The sequence below is a fragment of the Trachurus japonicus genome, chromosome 7, assembly GCF_045865225.1.
Source record: "Trachurus japonicus isolate A0001 chromosome 7, Traja_1.0".
Lineage (NCBI taxonomy): Eukaryota > Metazoa > Chordata > Actinopteri > Carangiformes > Carangidae > Trachurus > Trachurus japonicus.
In genome coordinates this window covers 17637711-17658885 of record NC_140913.1, presented here as the reverse complement: position 1 = coordinate 17658885, position 21175 = coordinate 17637711, and the positions used below count along the sequence as shown (strand labels likewise).

Here is a 21175-nt window from a genome sequence, read left to right as displayed (position 1 = left end):
ATTTCACTGTCATGAATTTCACTCTAATTTCACTATAATTTTCCATTAGATAGCTGGTTTACAAATATTTGCTCATCTGCGATGGGAAAGGCTATCTGTCTAAAATGATTACGGAGCGAGCCTTCAGAAATATGTCCCTTTTTTTCCCCTCCCTTTTAAAAACCAGATTGCGAGGGATCAAAATTAGGAAGATTGCATTATGGATGTCTGCATCCGGGAGAGCAATGGGGGAGATATGATGATTACGGCCGGGGGATGAAAGCAGTGTCAAGAAAAATGTATGACTCAAAAACATAGGCCTACTCTATCTACAAAATCTCTGCTCTCAGCACACTGCCGCCAAGCAACATGCTATATCATAATTCAAGTAATATCATAAACAGTGCACAAATAAAAGACATTGCATGTTGACATACTAATATGCCGTACACCTTATACAAACTCCATGTTAATTGCCTATACAGTGAGATTTTGGTGTGTGGTTTTCATAGTGCATGTACAGTATGTAGCTGTACATACGGATATACTATAATTATAAAAAAATCGAATGTGTTAATGAAGAATCATCCTCAAGAGTGATGCAAATGATGATCATCCAGAAGTGGTGTACTGGCATCACCATTGTTCTGGCTATATTTGTGTGTAAGTTTAATATTCAGCTCCCACTCTGCTTAAAAATAAATATATAATGCAATATAAACAGACGTGAGAGGGAATAATATCCCACATCACAGACAACCTCGAATAACACTGGGGTGAACTCTTGTTGAATCCTACTTTAAAAGCCCCTGCTTCAGAATTAAGCGTTTACACGTTCAATTTCCTGCCAATTTAACAACATGACAGTGAATATCAAGAATAAACTTGATCTACTGTCTGCTGGAAAACAAAAACTATTTTAATTTGTTGTGTTTAAAGTTAGCTGCAGCTGAACCGCTCCATGCTGCTCCTCCTGCGTAACCCCCCCACCTGTACACTCCACCAGTTAGGACAGACCTCCACCCCGCGCCAGCTATCACCCACTCCATCTCCTCCCATGCGCTCAGTCACTCTTTGCCCCGAACTGCCAGAGACAGCAAGAGGGGTTCAAAAACACAATCTGACTCTCAGCAAAGGTCAGATTTCTCACTCGGCATGTCTCTGGGCTTTGGGCACAAAAGCCACTGAATTCACATCTTTCAACTGGGCCCGAGCTTTTGTCCTGGGGAATGGAGGACTCGGAGTGGGCCCTGCACCAGACCAGCCCCTCCTGGAGTGCACTGTCAGGGGCAGCCAAACGTCTGGCCCGGCGGCCCTTTGACTGATGTACCCCTGCCATGTCACATGCACAGCAGCGTGCACTCACACTCACACGCATACACACTCCACCTTGCCCTCAACATTCTCCCGCATGCACCATACAATACCCTCGGACCACATCAAACGAAAAGCCCCACAGCTCCTTTTGAAAAGTAATGGTTTCGCCCCCAAAGATGGCAGCTCCAGGGCCAGAGGGCTGTAATGCATGGACGGCAAACCCTCCCTCCTGTGGACATTGTTACATGAATAAAATTCACACTGCAAACTAAACCGTCCCACAGTATCAAGTTTGGAGATACTGTAGTAGTTTTATTGTCTTTTAAATATATAATATGTTGTAGTATGGAACAAAGGGTCACACTGTTGTTTCCATTAATAACTTATACATTTCAAATAATCTGAATTTTTGCATGGTTGGTCTCATGCTGTATCACTACTTTAAAATCATATTCATTCAGTGGTCACCTGTGACCTTGTTGTGTTGTTGTGTCTCTTATATAATATTATAAAACTGTTAAAAATTACTTTAATAACTTTATTGATTTCATAATCTTTGCACAGCATTGTAGTAATAATAGATATTTGGAGTCTTCGCCTAAAGTTTGGTTAGTAATGATCCTCATGGGTGTCTCACATGTGTGCCAGGCCTTACCAGGTCTCATTAATCCTCATAACAAAATATGTTTGCGTGCACAACATGTGATTGATGATGAACAGGGCTGACGTGGAACAACAGATTTTCATCCAGCACATTTGCAACAGAAAGAAAGTCTGGTTGCCAAGTCAGGTCAGGTACAGAAAAAACTATTCAATTTTTATCATGGCTAACAAAAAGTGAAGTAGTACAGTGTTTACAGTACAATGTTAGATTAAGGGTGGAACCTTTTTGATAGAAATTCTTTTAAAGTCATTTTCCTTTTATGTGGGCTAGGAAGGAGGAGAGCTGTTTTTTTTTTTCATTATTAACCAGGATGAGTCATAATGTCAAAATCCACCAAAACCTGTTTTATGTACATACTTTGGACCTTGTTGACAGCCTTCAGGAACTGACGCCAGGACTATGTACTGTATGATTGCATTATGGTTCACAGCCATAAAGTTCATTTCCTCTTTTCGACAACCATTAAACGTTAGTTACTCACGTCATTTATTCAAAATAAAACTGCCGTAGAAAACAGGAATATCCAGTGACCTTTCAAAGTTTAGACCTTTTTGTTATTTTTTGTCACTTTGTAAATTCCACATTCCTGTCAGAGAATCATGTTTACAGTATATGGACAATACGTACAAATGGTCCGGAGGCGCTTTGCATGCCACTGCGGAAGAAACTGCCAGGCAAATAAGGGGTTTGTCTTATAAAGTATTCATTGTCACCTGGTAACGGCTCTCGTTTATCATTTCACCCGAAATTACAATGAAAACTGATAGCTTATCAGAGGGAGGGAAGGAGAAAGAGTGTGCTCTGAGGGAGAGAGAAAAAGAAAGTGTAGTACACGACACTGAAATAGAGAGGATCCCTGTTTTGTGAGAGAAGTGAAAGACGTATTTGCTCCAAGCTAAAGTTGGACCAGCTTAAATATTCCAATAAATATTTTTGATTGAGGACAAGCATTTTATGTAGTTTAGAATATATACGGCATTCAATGATGTCTTAATAGCTGGTTGACTTTTTTTACATGATTGTCAACATATCCCTTCACTTACTGTAATTGGACTTAATAGTAAGAGTAATAAACTGTCAGTATTTAAAAATCAGCTTTCACACTCAATTTGACTCAAATAATTCCTCTAAAAGACTTAAACACATGTGCAATAAAAGTGTAATATATTTTAATAAACATGTAATCTTTTCCTCCCTAAAACCTTTTTTCGAAGTGTTGTGCTACCCTCATTTGAATAGAGGCAGTAGAGGCTCCACCCCAAGAGAGTTGAAAGGCTAGAAGACCACAAAGATGGAAAAGGCCAGCCCACTGAGGGAGGGAGAAAAAAACTGCTCCGGTTCCTCTGCCATAATTTCCTATCAGCCTATTCAGACAACATCACCAACAGCTTGGTCTGAGCATGTGTGTGTGTGTGTGGGAGCGAAGCAGAGAGTGAGAGAGAGAGAGAGGGAGGGAGAGAGGCAGCGCACGACAGGCGGAGAGAGAGCGAGAGAGAGAGAGAGAGCAGGGAAGGGGAAGGCTACATTTTCTTTCACCTACCCCCCGTCAAACCACAGGAAGGAGGGGCCAGACCCTAAGCTGCCAATCAAATCCGCTCGTGGCAGCCGGCATTATCTCAGCAACAAACTATTGACAGATTACATGTCAAGGAGTTTAGTGCATGATTGAAGGAAGCCTTTTTTTTATCTAGTTACTTTTCCGCTTTATTTCCCCCTCCACCAACCAACATTCGAATGACTTTCTAACAGAGTTGAGTAATATTATGAAAGTTACATGTCTGAGAGGATTTAACTTCGACTTCCCTGAATATGGTGAGTACTCTTCTTCTTTTTCTATCTTTGTCAGATATGTTTTATTAGCTGACAGTTTGAGGTGTGCCTTTATCTCTGACTAAATACACAGAGAGGGGAAGTTGTTCATGATTAAACTATGTGCCAGTGCTTATGTATACTCAAGTGTTGCGACACCCTTATTTATAGCTCTTTGACAGTGCCCAAAGGTGACTGCAATATCAAATTATGATTGTCCATTTCTCTAGCACTCGACTCATGACGCTGTGTTACACGCAGTACACATGTGAAGAAAGTTCACAAAGCCAGTTTCATTTTCTCTTGTCACAGTGTATTTCTCTTCTAGGACATGAGACCAGCATAGCTCCCTGTCAGTTTTTTTCCCTCTCTTCATCTGCGTGTTTTTTTTTTTTTTCATCCGTGTTTTCCTGCATGTTCAGTCTCTTCGTATAATTGCATGTTTTTCAAAAAGCAAGCATTTGGTATTGTAGAGATACAGGTACTGGTTTTACCCACAGAGGTAGTGGTAATGTCATTAGGGTACAGTGAATGGCCTAAGGGTTTGTTGCCAAGGGGACAAAGCAAACAAACTGTTGTGTTGCTTATGTTGTCACACATGTAAAGGGAACAGGAGCAGTACTAACATCTTTCCAGGTACTCCTAATTGGTGTACTTGCAGAATGTTACATAAAAATGTAAAAACATTCAGATAAATCAAACACGGTTCATGTTGACTGGGACTCTAACACAGAATTAAACCTGTTTAAAATATTCTAAAATATATTGTGATGGATCACCATTTTTCTTAAAATGCACCTGTGGGGCTCATTGTTTTAAATGCCATTAGACCTGTTACTGTCAGGTTAACAATAGTCATTGTGAACGTACTTTTGGGAGGACAAACTTGTCCTGCTGTAACTGGATTACACCTCACACTTGTGAGAGTCGCCCCCCCTCCTTTCACCACTTTACTTAAAATAAGTCATATTCTTACGGCCACTTTTAGTTCTTCCTGCTCTGTGTGTACTCTTCTCTTCTGTACGTACGCGTGTGTTTTATGTTTTGCATGCACTCGGTGGTGTCTTCATTTTTTCACGTGTGTATGTATTAATAGTCTCTGCATATTTCATCATTTGTACCATGTATAAATACAGCTAAACTTTAACTTGAGAGAGAGACACAGCTCCCCTTTCACTTTGACAAATCTTATTTGCCCCATTTTTGAAATGCTTCAATTTGAACTTTTAATGTGTACAAAATTGAATAAGCATTGTAGGGATATTTTTTAAAAAGGTTGTTATTTATTTAATATTGTTTACAAATATTCAAAATTATAGACACAATTTTCAAAACTGTTTAATTACTGAATTATAACGTATTATTGTCATTTCATAATTTTAGAAAAAATATATAATTCAAACTTCATAGAAGAGCAGAGTTTGTCACAAGCTGTTATTTCTAACACGTTTATTTGGCAGTTGGCAGTCTGTCCATCTTATTTGAATCCCCTTAACAACTATTTGTTTTCTCTAGCTGTCTAATCTGTGTAACGCCGTTGAGCAGCCTGACACTGCATAGGCTTTTCTGCTCTTTAACTTATGGCAGCATACATGAAAAAGAAATCAAATGAAAAGATAATGTCTCCTATTAAATACAACTCTGAGAAACTGTATAACAGACCACTGTGCCTACAGGATCTCATGAACACATGCGAAAGACACACGTGAGGGGTCAGGCATCTCGTCTAGTTATTTAAGGTGTCTTGTATTATGGTTTGAAATAACAACAAACAAGTACAACTGTTATCGTGACACACCCTAATTTGAAACTTTTCGTCAGCCTGGAAAATGTTTTTCTCTCCTCTTATGAGTCATAATGTTGATTACCTTCTCCCTCACTGAGTTGTCTCATTAACCCTTTGTGGCCCTCTCCATCTTTTACGGCCTTCCACAAAACCAGAATGAAATGGGGGAGAAAAACAAGCCCAGGTCTGAAGGCCCTCAATAACCTTTTATCACAATTTAGCAATAACCTGAATCAATTTGATGTCTTAAGCAATAAAATATGCTGTTGCACTCCTATTTCTGCTGCTCCTTGGATGACAGTAAATTTACATTTTTTAATTAAACTAGCCGGAATTTTTATTAGGGGGCTGGGCTATGCTAATGGGAATGTTGTGTACAGCAGATTAACAGAGTTTTGAAATAAATTTAACAGGGAGACATTTGGAGGAAAAAAAAAAAGCGAGTCATTGTCTTTAACCTCTTTCATGCCGATTTCTCCTGGGGGATCCTTGTATTCTAAGGAGCCTTGTCAGGGAAGAGTGCTTCTCAGCAACGAGGTGATTAGTATCGCCTTGTCAACTGAGGGAAAACACTCATATTCTCTTGATTTATTTTCTTTTTTAAATACAGTGTTCAAATGACACCAAATTGTCTGATTTTTGTTATCACTTACATATTCATTTGAATAAATGGACACAGTTACATATCTTTTCTTGACTTAGTTTGAATTAAGTGTGGGGAAAAAAATGACTCTATTCATGTTTTATTTTGCTTTGCTTTAATTGTCCAAAATATAGAAATTTTATTTCATATTTCATATACATATTTTAAAACAGGATTTCAAGAGTGCAATCTTTCTTTTTATTTTTCTTGCCTTAATTAATTCATGTTCCATCTATAAATGCAGTTTTCTTATTTTACACAACACATTAGAGCGAAACAATTTATTTTTAAAAAAAAGTGTCAAATACAGTAGCTAATGGCAGTGTATATGTTTGTGTAGTTTTATGGTCCGCTCTCTGTATTTGATTGATGTTACGCGAGGCTGTGTGTGTTATGCCTGGTTTTAGCAGAGTGGCAGGGGGAGAGAAGGGGGAACATAGACAGCAGACGAGGGGAGGAAGGGAGGGAGGGAGGGAGTGTGTGTGTGTGTGTGTGTGTGTGTGTGTGTGTGTGTGTGTGTGTGTGTGTGTGAGTGTGTGTGTGTGTTCAGGGGGGTAGACAGAAAGCGAGGGACAGCTGAGTCCTGATTGAGCATGTGCCCAGTCATCAGTCATCAGACACAAGCCACCCAACACCATAATTACCTTAACCCCCGTCTTTTAATACCCAAATCACACCAACTGCCCTTTTTTTTTTACTGGCAGAAAGAGGAAACATCAGAGATCAAACAATCAAATAAACTCCAGATGCATGTGGGCTGCCATGCATCTTGCCGCAGTAGTCAAAGTGTTCAGGGCTACTTGATATGGGCCAGGAGCGAGGCAAGTGGCATCACCACCCCCTTTCTTCACTCCTGTGCACTCATGCAGTGGCCAGCACCTAATTAAAACCTCAAAGCTCCCCGTCACCAATCTGGAGTAATGGCCTAATTAATACTCGGTGAAGAAATATTCCAGAATGATAAACAGGTTGCACCTTGGGTCTTCATTGCCTTTATTATCTAAAATATAATAGGGCAAGTTTTATTATCACAAATAATACATGTTTGTTAAACTGGTGTGCTAAAAATGAAAGGAAATGGAATTGGTAAAATATCCCTTGTAATTATAGTATCTTAAAGCGTAAGGCAATGATTTTTAAATGATCAGTAATATTAAAAAAAAAACTTTTATCATTTATTATATTTTCGGGGGAAAAAAAGTAATTTTTTCTATATGTGTTTTTTTTTTTCATACTCGTCCTATAGCATAACCAGACTGTAAAGAAATCCTGCTTTCAGTCTCGCAGCTGAATATGTTGTGTCATGCAGTCTCGTGTACAGAGTCAAAGGAGAAGCTTCCAGCAACTTTTTTTTTCTGGCTCTGTTTCCTAATCTCATATATGAAATTATAATTTCATGCAAAGTAAGGGAGAAGAATAAGCTCTAGTCGCTGATATGCCATATAAGAGAGGAAAAGGGGAAAATGAAGAGGTAATTAGCAGAGTGGAAAACTTTGGCGCGTTTGTCTGAAAGCATGGTCTCCACTGGCCATGAATGAATTTGCATGCTTTGCTTATCGAAGCGCACTTATTAGGCCAGCTGAAAGAGAGATTAAGCCGGCACAAAATGTGGTGACTAATCCTTTTAAATGTGGCAGGGGGTCTTTAAGGTGTGAACCAGCCCGTAGTTAGGATAGTGGATATGGAATGTGACAGACCACGACTTTCATACAACTGCATATGTATAAAGGGAAGCAGCAGATGCAGGGTTAACTATCTAATGCCAAGGACAGTGATTGACATGGGTAATAAATTGATAGTTTATCTCCTGACCCTCTTATCGCTGGAACAAATACAGCAGGTAGGGGTCAGACTGGGTTGAGATAAAGAAGGAAACACTCTGTGTGGGCCACCATCAGTTGTTTTCCTTGTTTTTTTTTTTTATTAATCAATAAATGTTAGTGACTTAAGTTAATCATACATGAAAGGGAAAAAAAAGTAAAACATGAGAAGAGTAGGTGTTGAAACAAATCTGTCTTCTGTCTTTACCACTTTTATAGTGTTGAGCACATCTCTCAGTTTCACTTCTCCGTCACCTTTTCTTTGACAGGAATTCAGTGCTTGCTTTACTGTGTCTGGTTTTATTCTTGATATGAGGAATGAAAACACACATACGCACACACACATGCACAAACAAACAAACAGGGAACCTCTTTTTTTCTGTCACCTTCACTGTGAGCCAGGAAATGTTTGCTCTGCCGAGTTACAGAGCCAATACCCCTGTCCTCGTACCGTAATTGACTGCAAACAGGAACGTAGTGACGTTTAAACACTGCCCTCCTCTCTCTTCTGTGTCACACACACACACACATACACAACACACACACACACACACACCTTCCGCACCGCCTACAACCAGACACCCCTCAACTTCAGATCCCCCTTCTGCCCTTCTGGCGTGTGTTTTTTCTGTGACTTTCTATTCACTTGGGTCAGTAGCAGGCAGCACCAGCAATAATTACTGTCTGTACATGATAAATCTGAAGCCCAGCTGTTCATTTCTGTCACTGCCAACAGAGACAGAAAAAGAGGGAGAAAGATAGAGAAGAGAAGGGAGAGAGGGGGAGAGAGGGCAAGAGCCCAGGAGTTTGCAGTTTGCCGGATTCTTTTTTTTTTTTTTTTAACTTGGTAACTTGATAGGATTACATGGTTCCAGAGCCCACACCTGTTAAGAAGCTGTTAGCAGAACAGTTGGCAGTCCCATAGCCACAGCTTAGCCTTTTTCTTCTCTCTCTTGTGTCCATTCTACTGCTTCTTTTGGGGATTTCACCCTGCGTGTATGACGAGAGTTTGTTTCTCCAGGCTCCTGCCTCAGTCAGGGGTGAGGATGGGAGAGCGCTTCTTACGACACGCGAGCGGTGTGTGTGTGTGTGTGTGCGTTTGATGTTAGGAGCGTGTATCCTTCTTGTGTGTGTGTGTGTGTGTGTGTGTTTGTGTGTGAGGCTGGGTCGGCTGACATCTCTTTCCCTCCCTCTCATGAGACACGTTGTCTGCCATCAGTTGTGCTTCCCTCTCCGACCTCAGTCACTCCGGAGCCACCTCCGGAACAATGTATATACAAGTGGGACGACAGCAAACAAAGAAAAGAATTCAATTGGGTTTGTTTTTTTACAAGGGTGGGGGACAGGTGTTGGCAAAGTCGTAAAATACCCAAATACAGGTTAAACCAGACGATTTAAATGATGAAGGGTTAGGTTGAGAACATTTGTGCATATTTTTAGGAGTGCCAAAGCTCTGCTGTCAATTAGAAATACTTTTGGAAGGAGTGGAGAAATGAGTAATGCATAAAATTTGTTGCCTGTTTTTTCTTGTTCGGTTAGTATTAAAGTGGAAAACAGCCCTGAATACAGACTAAGCGCAGGCGAGACAGTTTGTGGGGGGAATCGGTGACAGTCATCAGACCTAGAAAATCGCATTACAGTAGGTTGTTTTGTGCCTTGGTGCAACGTGTCTCACTGCCTTATTTGGCATTGAGCAGCAACCCAGCTCTTCGGCTTCGTCACTTTCTGTGGGCCCTCAGCACCTGTTCCCCCTATTGTGCCGGTATTTTCTATATTTGGCAGGAAGTTGGACTCTGTGGGTCACCGTTTCTAATAGTGCAAGAGATAAACTCCATATTCTCCAAGGTTATTTCCCTGTTTCTGCTGCTGTTGCTCAGTTGTTCAGAGGACAATATTAGAAAACATGATTCAACTTGGGAGGACTACGAAACATTTCTCACCAGTGCATCTAAATGTCATGTTGTCCCTTGCATGTTATTGACACGTTGCGTTGCCATGAGTGCAAATGATTTTCCTTCCGAAGCACAGGAGAAATAAAAAAAGAGCAAAGTTAATAGATATCTCTGGCTAACTTTTAATTGTTCTGATATGTAATCGCTAAATGACAATAAAAAAGGAGCAGGGCCACTTTAAAACCTTTATCTCTCCTGCTCTGTGCCCAAAGTGTCATGTCCATAACAGCACCACCTGATCTACAGAGTAAAATAACTGCTAAGGCTTATTGTTTGGACAATATTGGAGCCCCCCCCCCCTTCCTCACCCCGCCTTCCCGCTCCCCCCGCTGCTTCTCTCTCCTCTCCCTTGATTCATTTCACCCACTGTCCTCGGCTGCTGGAAAATGGCGTTAATTTTTTTATTACCTGTTTGACTCTCCAGCCTTATTACTGTAGCCCCTTAATGTTCTCTGTAACCGTGGAAACCAGATGAATAAATGTCCGCCAAAGAAAATGAGATGATTAAACAGGTCACCCTTGCAAAACAAATTCGCTTGGTCGAGCGCAATTTGTGTACCAAGCGGCTGTCTTAACAGTTTGCTAACAAGGGGATTGTTTGCCAGACTAACTGACAGAGAAGGGAGGGGGAAAATGAAGATATCTGGGGAAAAGGATATGATTGAAGAGATAATATTTTAGATCACTATGCTATTTGTCTCATCTCTTTATTCTTCATGATAATGTGTTGTGTGTACGAGACTCAAAGTTCCACCATTCTTTATTTTCTATTCCTTAAATAAGATAGAGAGGAAGTTAGTATAGAAACGCTCTTTTCCCATAGTGTATACAGTTTAAAGCAGCCATCCATATTATTGTCAGAGGCATTTGGTCTGTGATCATCAGCAAGTGCAGTAGCAAATAGAATTTCCCTCATTTATGTGGCAACCAATCATTACTGCTAATTGTCCTTGAGGCCATCTGTATAGGATGGCTCGTCCTCTATTGGTGTTGGAACGGTACTGGTCATGGATTTACAAGTCCAATAATAATACTTAACTCCTCCAGAGTCAGCGCAAAACAGTTCATATTCACAACTGCAGTAATAAATATGAAGGAGTTTTTTTTTTTTTTCTTTCTTTTAGCGGTAGCCCGAACAGCATCCTGGTTTCAAAGTGTCACCAAGTTTCATTCCCATGATACCCCCGCCCTTCCCTTCCTTGTCCAAGTGTAATATTCTCATATGACTTGTTTTAGGCAAAGCACAACTGACAACCATATGAAACGTCTGGTGTTTTCATCTGGGAAAATAAGAGAGTAGGTCGGGCAGATTTAGCCATGTAACGACAGGGCAAACATGCAGACTTGCAGATTAGAATCAGGCCTGTGTTGCCATTCTGACCACAAATCATAAATGTCGGAGACACGGCGGTGGTGTTGTTTATGGAAGGATGCCACGCTGCGCCACTCAAGGGTGTTGCCTGTTTGCATTGATGCACCACCACCACTTACCGCCTCTTGCTTTAAAACAACTTCCGCATCCCACTCAGCCCAGCCATTTTGTCCCGTTACCAAAGCAGATCCCAAACGTTCACCACAGCTTTAGCCTCAGCTTTAAAGCAAAAGGGGGCAGCTGCTCAAAGCAGGGCTGCGGCTTCCTTCAGTCGTTTATGGGACAGAAGATGGCGAGCTGGAGTTCTTCCACTGGTAGAGGGGGTATTTCATCCCAATACAGGGACACTATAGCTCAAAACTGAAAAGCACTTATGCATTATTGATGTTTTAATTTGTGCAAATGCCCAAGTCTTTGTTAAGTGATTATAGTGCTAGGGAGATAACAGGGGAGGTACTTCTCTATGAAACAAGAGCTCGCTTGCTGGTCGCACTGGGAAGCCATTGGACTAAATCTAACAAGTCCACGCTTCTACTGTGCTCTGTCGAGAGAGTGAGAGAAAGGTGGGGGTTGGAGGGGTTGAGTGGGAGGGAGTGAAGAGAGTTGACTCAAAAATATCAACGTGTCAAAGATAAGAAAAAATTCAGCCGTTGATCTTTTGTCCTTATTTCAGCTACACCTCTCCCGTTTATGATGTTGGGTTTATAGGTCTTTTACATCCCTTATCAAAAATTATTTGATGTAAATACAATGGAACTGACCTGAAAAGCCCCATGTGTAAATACTCCTCGTGGCACACTAACAACTGACCTTGGGAGAAGAATGCAAAGTTATAATGCTTGCAAAACAAGCCAATAAAATAATACCCCGTTGAACGGATGGAGTTTGGGTAAATATAAATGAGAGGAGAAGAGAAGCAGTTTTCTTTCCCTGCAATGATTAACTCAGAACAAAGGTTATCAAGGATGACATTTTTTGAAACTCTATAATTTATGTAATTGCCTGTTACAGTTACCTAGCGAGATAAACATGACGGTAAGAAAGGTTGAAACACTTCCCTATAAAAAAGTGCGTGTATATGCAGTATGAGCTGAGGTAAAAAAAAAAAAAAAGATTTTGTTTCGTATCCTAGTTGATCCAATCTCCAACTACATCTCAGATCCTGGTCACCAGTGCATAGAAACCTATGTTTCCTCTATTGTGTTGTTTGGTGACTCGGCCTCAAACACCTGCAGCTGTTCACACAGCCTGCCTTCCACCAGCACCTAATGTACGTATAACCTGTAAATTATGCTGTATTCATTTAGCTCAGACTGCTTTAATATGGGCTCTACCAATGTCAACCTGTGAGATAAGTGTCTTAGTTTTGGCTTTGGTTTGCGTATTAGTCATTCTCTTTTGTTCACTGGCTTTATTCTTGCTTTATTCTTTGGGAAAATCTGTTTGAGTGTGGAACCAGGCTTTGCCTTCTGCTTTGAGGTCCCCGGTGGAGGTAAAACACGAGAGCATGCGCGTGCACGTAGGCACAGACGTGCCTGCATGCACACTCACACACTCACACAATCATGCACACACACACACACACACACACACACACATACACAGTAGGCTCTCAGGCTTCCCCGAGCATTTACTGCTTTATTAAGCTGTCTCATGAACCCACTAGCAGAACATGAGAATACAGGAAAAAAAAAGAAAAGCCCATATTACTTAGATGATTTGATGTCATTTGTGGACTACAAAACGATAGGCTTTATTGTGTGTGCTGGGAGAAAGAGTGGGAGCAGGGAAAAAAAGAAGTTGGCTTAGAAATTCAGAATTTCAATTAGCGTACGTAATCTGAACCTGCCGGCTTTGATAGAGGCTTTTTTTTGACTAAGAATACAGCAGCACTTGTAAAACATTAATTAAGCAGACTTGTTTTTTTAAAGGATGGAGTAAAGTGTGCTTTATGCAGCCCTTTTCACTGAACAAAAGGCAGTTACCTCACACAGAGGACTGCTTCACCCAAACCATTTGGAGAAAAAAAGGGCAATTGGAATTGGAAGAAAATACAAAAGACAAAAAAAGACGAGCCATTGAGAGTAATGTTCTAAAGGAGATGATATCATATGAGAGCGAAGGCTTTTGCTGAAGAATAGAAATGTATCCCTGCCTCAGTGAAACCTAAGCTTGGCACAGGAAAACGAGCCCCTATTTTAATGACTTTCTACCTGACAGATGACTTTAGACCGCCTTTTGGATCACATTGCTCTGACTTTGTCTCTTACATCATCAAACCATTGATTATTCATAGTTTATATTAATTGTTAATTGATTGGTAATAGAAGTTACTATGGCAACATCCTCCTAAAATGAAAAGGTGACTGTTCAGACTCTTTTGTAAAACTAAAAGGTCTTACAAGAGACTTGAACTTATCTGTTTTTTGTTTTGTTTTGTTTTTTTGGGTGCTGCTGGTTTGTGGCAAAGCAATGGTATGTCTCATTGTGTTGCATGGGGGCCTGAGCCCTTTTGAAATTTCTACTCTTTTCTGGTTAGTGTGGCTGCATGATCCTGCAAGCTGAAATGCATGCTCTAAACAACACTGGCTACTATTGAAGGGGATTAAAGTTCATTCACATGCTTTGGTTTCATTTTTAATGAATAAAGCAAGATGAAAAAAAACAATGTTTTAGATGTAGATTATTTACCAAGTTCGGGAGCAGCAACCGTAAAAAAGATGTGTTTTTACACTAGCCTAACGTGTTTTTTTGTTCACTTGTATAGAATGTACTGTAAGAGGCTTTATGGCTTCTGCTTCTCAATGACATAATAGAAAAAGAAGAGAAAGAAATAAAGTCTCACATTTACACGGTGTTGTTATGCATTTTCCACAGACTATTGTAAATCCTCTTGCAGTGGGTGATGAGTACACATACAGATGATACATTAAAACTGCCATAACTCGCACACCCAGCAAAGCTAAAAATCAATTGGAATGGATAGTTAAGCTGGCCACTAAAAATCAATGAGCAATTCATGTCCTTGATCACAGAGTGTCATTCCTCTCAATGTTAGAGGCTGATGAGGGCTGAACATACACACATATATACTCACATTCAGCACAAATGTACAGACACATCCACTGAGCTAACACGGTACAGTAAGTTTTGTGTAAAAGTAACAGGTTCAAGGACGCATTGTTGTAATTTACAACATGTTTTGATATCTTTAAAGCAGGTCTCCTTTAAGTTTTTAGTAGTGATTGGATATGCATTAGATTTGTCTCTATACAGTAGGTATTATGACACTTTCAAATGAAGTTGGGTGTATTTTAGTGGAGCCAGCTGGTGAATACAGCATTGTAGTCAATCTATCGAAAATAGCAAGGAGTCAAGTTTCAAAGCTCATGCTGTTGTTTTTAAACCATGCAAAACGTTGCAATCGGACGACATTGTACACCAAGCCTGGCAAATAGAGATGACCTTATAGCTATTACATGGTGGGGGCACACAAAAATACACATACACACAAAAATACACACACACACACACACAAATACACACACACACTCACAGAGGCAGTGGGCTTTCATGTAGGAAGAGGAGGAAGGCGATAAGGTTAGCCAAATGAAGAGGACAAAAATTCTGTGTTTCAAAATAGCAATTTTGCCCTTATTAATGCCATTAGTGTAACAGTCATAATGGATCAAATCAACGGATGACCGAAGCAACTCCTCTGTCTCTGTGCTATGACGGGATCATGTCGGGAACAATTTGGGCATTTTGTGTTGATGAGTGAAGTTTCAAGTGCTGCAAATCACCCCTATACTATGCCCATCGTTCCTCTCTTTTTCTATATTTTCTTTTTCTGTCTCCATCTCCCTCCTTCCGCAGCTCAGGGTGCACATTTTATTACATTTTTTTTTTTTTTTACCTTTGAACATTCATTTGCTATTGCCACCCCTCATTTGGGTCAGCTCTCAACAGAAGTGACCCTTTCATTGGGAACTACTGTATTTTTAACCCAGATTTAGATAATGGCACAGTGACAGTCATTTTTGCTCCTGGGCTATGCGCTGCTTTGAGGCCGTTCTTGTCACTCACACTTTGTATCCCCCGTTACCAATTATAGTCACACTGACCAATTCAGAGCAACGCGACAATAGAAATTATATCCATGTAACACCATATTTTAAACTAACAATCTTAATTTCTGTTTTCTGGTCCTCTTTCACTATAATTATGTTAAATGTATTATCCTATTTGACCACAGAGTCTGTGGGATATGAGTAAGCAGTTGCTTGCCCTTAACAGGTGGTCATCTTTTATGGTCTATTACTCTGGTAACATTTGAAAGGGTCATTCAGCTCACTAAATACCTCAGATTTGGGGAGCAGAGAGGGCCTTCGAAACAGTTGTCGCCTGTCAGGAGAAGCAGAGAGTCACAGGGAATGGAGGAACAGTTGCTCGTCCCTTCGTCGAGGTGAGAAATTTTCCGGCAGCTGTCACTCGCCCTCTTTACCTCGTGTTTTTTTTCTTTTTTCTTTTTGTAGGGACGTTTTTTTTTTACTCTCTCATTTCCAATAAAGCTGAAATGAATGTTTGTGGCAACTGGAGGGGGAGGGCAAACTCCAGTGCTGTGCCCTGTCACTCACAATCTCACCCGTGTGTGTCCTCCTCTAGAAGGGTTACATGTCTCATCAGCCGCCAATCATGAGACGCACGTGAGACGAGCCTAACGACACTGTCTCCTTTTTCTTTCTGCTGGTTCAAATGCTTTAAAGGCTCGGGTGGTTTTCTTTCAACGTGTGGTGTCACAAAACTCTTTCCGTCTGCCCATTTATAGTTGCAAAATGGTGTGTTTTTCTGTCTCTGCTCTGCCTCTTCTTGACTACATTACCCTTCTCTCTCTCTCCCTCTCTCTCTCTCTCTCTCTCTCTCTCATATCCTCTTCCTTTCCCTGTCTCCCTCACTCCCCCTTTCTCTCCCCCTCAATCCATCTGCATCATGTCGATCTGTCAGACTGCCAGTGTCTGTTCCAATTAGATTCCACTTAATACACGTAACCTCGATTAACACGCAATCAAGCCCAGATAAATCACGTCCTTTAAGTCCCCCCCTCTGCCTCTCCTGTGTTGCTTTGCATCACTCAGTTTTCCCCAACAAGCTTTCTTCGCCACAGTCGTCGGTCACAATGTATAAAATCACACACCGACTGCACGAGCAGGTAAACTTAGCAAATGTCCTCGGCGATGGCATTTTACTGCAGAGACAGGTGCTCTTCACCTCCAACCAAAGGCTCTGTCTTACTGCATGTCTCACTTCTGCTCCCAGCTATGTGAAATTTCTCCTGTGTTTCCAGCAGACTCTTGTTGGTGCCCTTCTCACCCCTGAAGATGAAGGTGTCTTAATTACATCTTTGGTTAAAAAGCTACAAAAGACACCCTGGGCTTTCTCTACATTGCGGGAGGCTGTGTAGTCTATTGTCTCTGTGACCTTTTTAGCTAGCGGACAATTGGTTTGACTAGATTACAAATTAAGACACAGCACCAGGCACTTAGAAAGCAAGTCTGTTAGAGAGCAGTTCTATTACTACCAGTCTGTGAAAGCCACTGGGCCATACATTTTAAGCATCACATAAATGGCCATAGAGTCAGGCATCACATGCTTATTGTGTGGTATCTATAAAATATAAAGTTACATTTTGCTTTAATGATATCTGCAATGCCATAGTGAGTCTTTGCCAGTGGCAGAAAGGGAAAAACACACAAAGCTACTACAGAGCATAGGATTCAGGGCCGATTATAATTCTTTTAACAAAGTTAATAATTTACACTGTTTATGCTAATAGGAGAAAAGAGGACTGTTGAATTACCAAACAGCAAAAACCACTAAAAATACAAACCAAATGAAAACAACCTGGGGCACTGAAAAAGCACACACAGCACTCTTGGGGTCTTCTTTTATTAATCGCAGCTAAAAGTGCTAACATTGACATGTTGAACAGATTAGCCTCTTTAATAATGGGGCGGGTCAACATGGCTACTGCTGCTGATCCATGAGGATATCCTGTCGGGAGGCGCATAGCCTGTGTGTTTCATATCCTGACCCCTGCCTCTGTGGGGCTAGCCCCTGCACTAAAGATACACTGAGTCTGGCCCTGTGCATTCACTAGATGAGGAATATAGACTCTTTTTTTCCTTCTTCTTTTATCGCTCATTGCAGTTTTTTTTTTTTATTTTTTTTTTTAGCAGACGTGTTGAAAGGTCCAGCAGTTGTGATTTGCCATATCGTACTAACTGACTACATGCTTACCGTTTGTATTTCTTTCCCTCTCTTCTTTTATTTTGCCTTGCTGTGTTTTAAAAGTGGAAGCTGTGGCAGTTAGAGATCTGGCTTTGTTTCACACAGCGACAGCTTGTGTCATACACGCTCAGGCTGCCGCTGTACAGCATTAATGGTTTTAAATATCTCAATGTTAGTTGGAGCTGACAAGGCCTGCCGGTGTGCGGTGTGTAAATAGGGCTTGGATTTAAAATAAATTAAGCTATGAGAAAGGCTCAGGTTGATCCATTTCTTATCTCTTCTGCTGCCTTGTCAAGCCCCAAGCCCTTTCAAATTGTGTGGACAAGTTAAGAAACAAGCAGTTCTCATTCACAGTTTCTAGCCAGTAAGAATACCCTGTTGTTAGTACTCATTAATGAAGAAGGTATATGTATAACTACAGTAGATACTATACTTGTTCAGCTTCCTTGAAACTGTTGATCTCTGTAAAACCAATTAAAGAGTTGTGCGTGTCTTATTTAATTAGTATTGGGTGCAAACAAAATGAGTATTGAATAGACACCCGATATCCCTCTGCCCTGTCTTTTTCCATTTATAAACTCTATCCACAGCCACAACAATGTTGCACTGTCTCTTTAAAGGGGGTGACAGTTTTCACTATAAGTTGAGCTAATTTTTTTTTTCTCTTTCCCAGAGAAAAAAAATGGGAATAACGCTGATGAGTTTTAACAGCTTCAGCCAGGCGATGGGCAAATATAATAAGTGTTTTCGTAGACGTCACCAATGATTATCTCATCTGGGCATTTTGGGTGAATGTAGTGGATTTAGAGGCTCGTCTCCCATTGTGCTGACATCACCCTTTAACAAACCAAATTAAATCATGGCTAAAATCATTTGAAACTCTCCCAGTGTCTGTCTCAAATGGCTAAACAATGAAAGTCTGGGAAAAATTTAAAGGGAACGCTGTGTGTGTTTGGGTGTGCGTGTGTATGTGTGAGTTTGAGTGTGTTTAGCCGTGGGGGGATGGGAGGGGGTGCACTGTGGAAATGGGGGCAAATTTACCCTCACACTGAATAATGGGATCATAATGGGATAAGGGGGGGGCAATATTTTAACACATTCTTAAGAGCATCTGAGGGAAAGTACTGCTGTGGCTTATGGCTGTTTTTGTTTATTTAATTATATATTTGCAAAATATTTAAAATATTTATTTAGAAAACATTTTTTATTCTGTGTATTTAGCATTTCCTGAATTTGAACTTATGTAGAAACTCACTGGCATCAGCATGGAAAGTTTCTGTAACGAAAATCTTAGAGGGAATAAAAAACACTGCCAAAGTCAGTCTTGATATAGCTGTAATTTTATAGATAGAAAGTCCTATTAAAGGGCACGAGTGTCCTGTTTCTACAGTCTGGCAGTGTTTCATGGAAAATGTGTTTTGATACTGATACCACTATGACACACTACAGGCAGGAAGAGACAAAATGACACCTGTATATTTTATAAACACATTTTTGATGACGTGCAATCACAGCTACTGACATGCATGCCATGTCTCTTGTAGTAACCCTAATGATTAACATGACTTCTTGCGAAACAATTTTATTTTTTTTTACAGGATCACATTACAATATGTATTGAAAGCCTGGGAAAAAAAAGTTTCAGTAAAAGTATTTATTTATTCCATATCAGGGTATTTGCTTGTGTTGGGCAGTTGCCATAAGAGAAGCACTACTAGCACGACCGGGACACACAGAGATTCGTCAGCTGTCCCGTTTCACCACTCGCGTGCCGTAGCCGGCCACCCATGACCTTGTGAAATGAACAAAGGGGTGTGTGTGTGTGTGTGTGTGTGTGTGTGTGTGTGTGTGTGTGTGAGAGAGACTGAGAGAAAGTGAATAAGTGAGTGAGTGTGTGACTGAGTGAGAGGAGTCAGTGAAGGAGTGCTGGTGAAGTGTGGAGGTGCGTAGAGGTAGTGGTTGGAGGCAAGGCGGGAGGAGGAGGGTGGAGGGGGGGTGCCGCTTCTGCTAAAGGCCTCAACTCAGCCAACGTGGCCTGATGTGACAGGATTAGCTAAGCCCCAGTGAGCATGGCTGGTACTTTGAGCCTGTGTGTGTGTGTGTGTGTGTGTGTGAGTGAGTGTGTGAGTGTGCGGCAGGCAGTGCGCACAGCAGACTGGGAACCCAGAACTGCTGCTTGCCACCAGCCGAGCCAAGACAAGACATTGGGAGATCAACAGTGTGTCGGCCCATCGCTGCCATCAAGCCTCAGCCCTCATCACCTTCGTATTCCTCCAATGGGAGCGAGCCAGACCATAGAAGATACAGCCAAGGGAGTCAAGATACAGTGGGGGGGTAGACACAGTGGGGGACTAGTGGGCGGGCAGCTGGGGCTAAAGTGAACGTGAGTTGGAAAATGATCCTATTAAATTGAATTAAAGAGGCAGTCTTCATTTACCCCAAGAATGATGGATTTGGATAATTAACAGTGTTAATGGGCACTGGTTAAAGAGGGCAAGGGAAACCGGTGATTGCAGACACAGAGTGAAGGGGCCAGGTCAGACCTGCATTGTATTCAGTCTGGCGGCCCATAAGGGATGGCCTGTTTTTTTTTTTTTCCTGTCTTGCTACAACCTATAGTCACTTGCTGGGGATTCTTTTATAAGTATTTCCAGACCATAGCACACGGTACCACGACGTCCCCATACCTCTTTCCTTTTCAAGGTGTTCCTTTTTTCCCCTCGCAGCTCTATCTTTTTAAAAGTGCAGCGGATGTAAGATGATCTGAACGCAGCAGATCAAAGGCTGTTGTGTTGTGTGGTTTTGCGCTAGGCCTGCTGAGTCGCATGCATGTGAGTAGGAAATTAAAAGCAATAGGAGAGTGTCACTGATGATTATGTAGGTTTAGTGTCGATATATTTTGTGGTAGTGTGCTGCAGCAGTGAGTGCATTATACCAGTTTAATGCCCTCATCTCGGGACCTAATTATGGCACTAGTGTGTGTGCAAAGTATGTACACGCGCGCCTGTGTGTGTGTGTGTGTGTATGTGCATGCACATGTGGTGGTGTGCTTGTGTGCCTGGGTTTTCACTTTGGTCAGTGCACAAACCCTATCTGCATGTCCTTAATTCTTGATGATGTGCAGGCCTGAGGCAGTGTGTGTGATGGAGAGGATGCCTGTGTGCCAAGTTGAAGTGATCGGGCGGCAGGGCATGGGCCCTCACCCCTCTGAAAAATCCCGTTGCCTTGCTCACAGCAGCCGACCGCCGATATTTCGCCGCCAGTCTCCACAGTCTAGTCAGGAGTAGTGACACCCTGCCACAAAGGAGTCAGATTTATAGGGCACTATGTGTTACTCGGGTAATCTGCAGCTCCTCCATTGTTTTTGAAATAATAGCTACTTCAGAAGAAGAACTAGTTAGCTCTCAGCACTGTTTACTCTATTTCATATTTGCAGTATACATTTTGTGCTGCATTGTTTAAGGTCGAACTGTTTTCTTTTGACACAGGGCTGTGGATCTAATCAATTTCGACAGTCGTAGATGCACACTCAACTTTCCATTACC

The 21175-nt window shown here is 41.3% G+C and overlaps 1 protein-coding gene across 9 annotated transcripts in view; it reads left to right on the top strand.

The window, feature by feature from the left end:
• casz1 (castor zinc finger 1) overlaps positions 1-21175 on the top strand; it is a 165194-nt gene that overhangs the window by 87235 nt on the left and 56784 nt on the right. For 4 of the 9 annotated variants that reach the window (XM_085781682.1, XM_085781674.1, XM_085781681.1 and 1 more), the window contains exon 1: positions 3308-3772. The exons of the other annotated variants lie outside the window; for them this stretch is intronic. In XM_085781682.1, the coding sequence (XP_085637808.1) occupies positions 3724-3772 (49 nt within the window). In that variant the 5' untranslated portion in view covers positions 3308-3723. Of the gene's footprint in view, positions 1-3307; positions 3773-21175 lie in introns of those variants that run through there. 9 annotated transcript variants of the gene reach the window in all.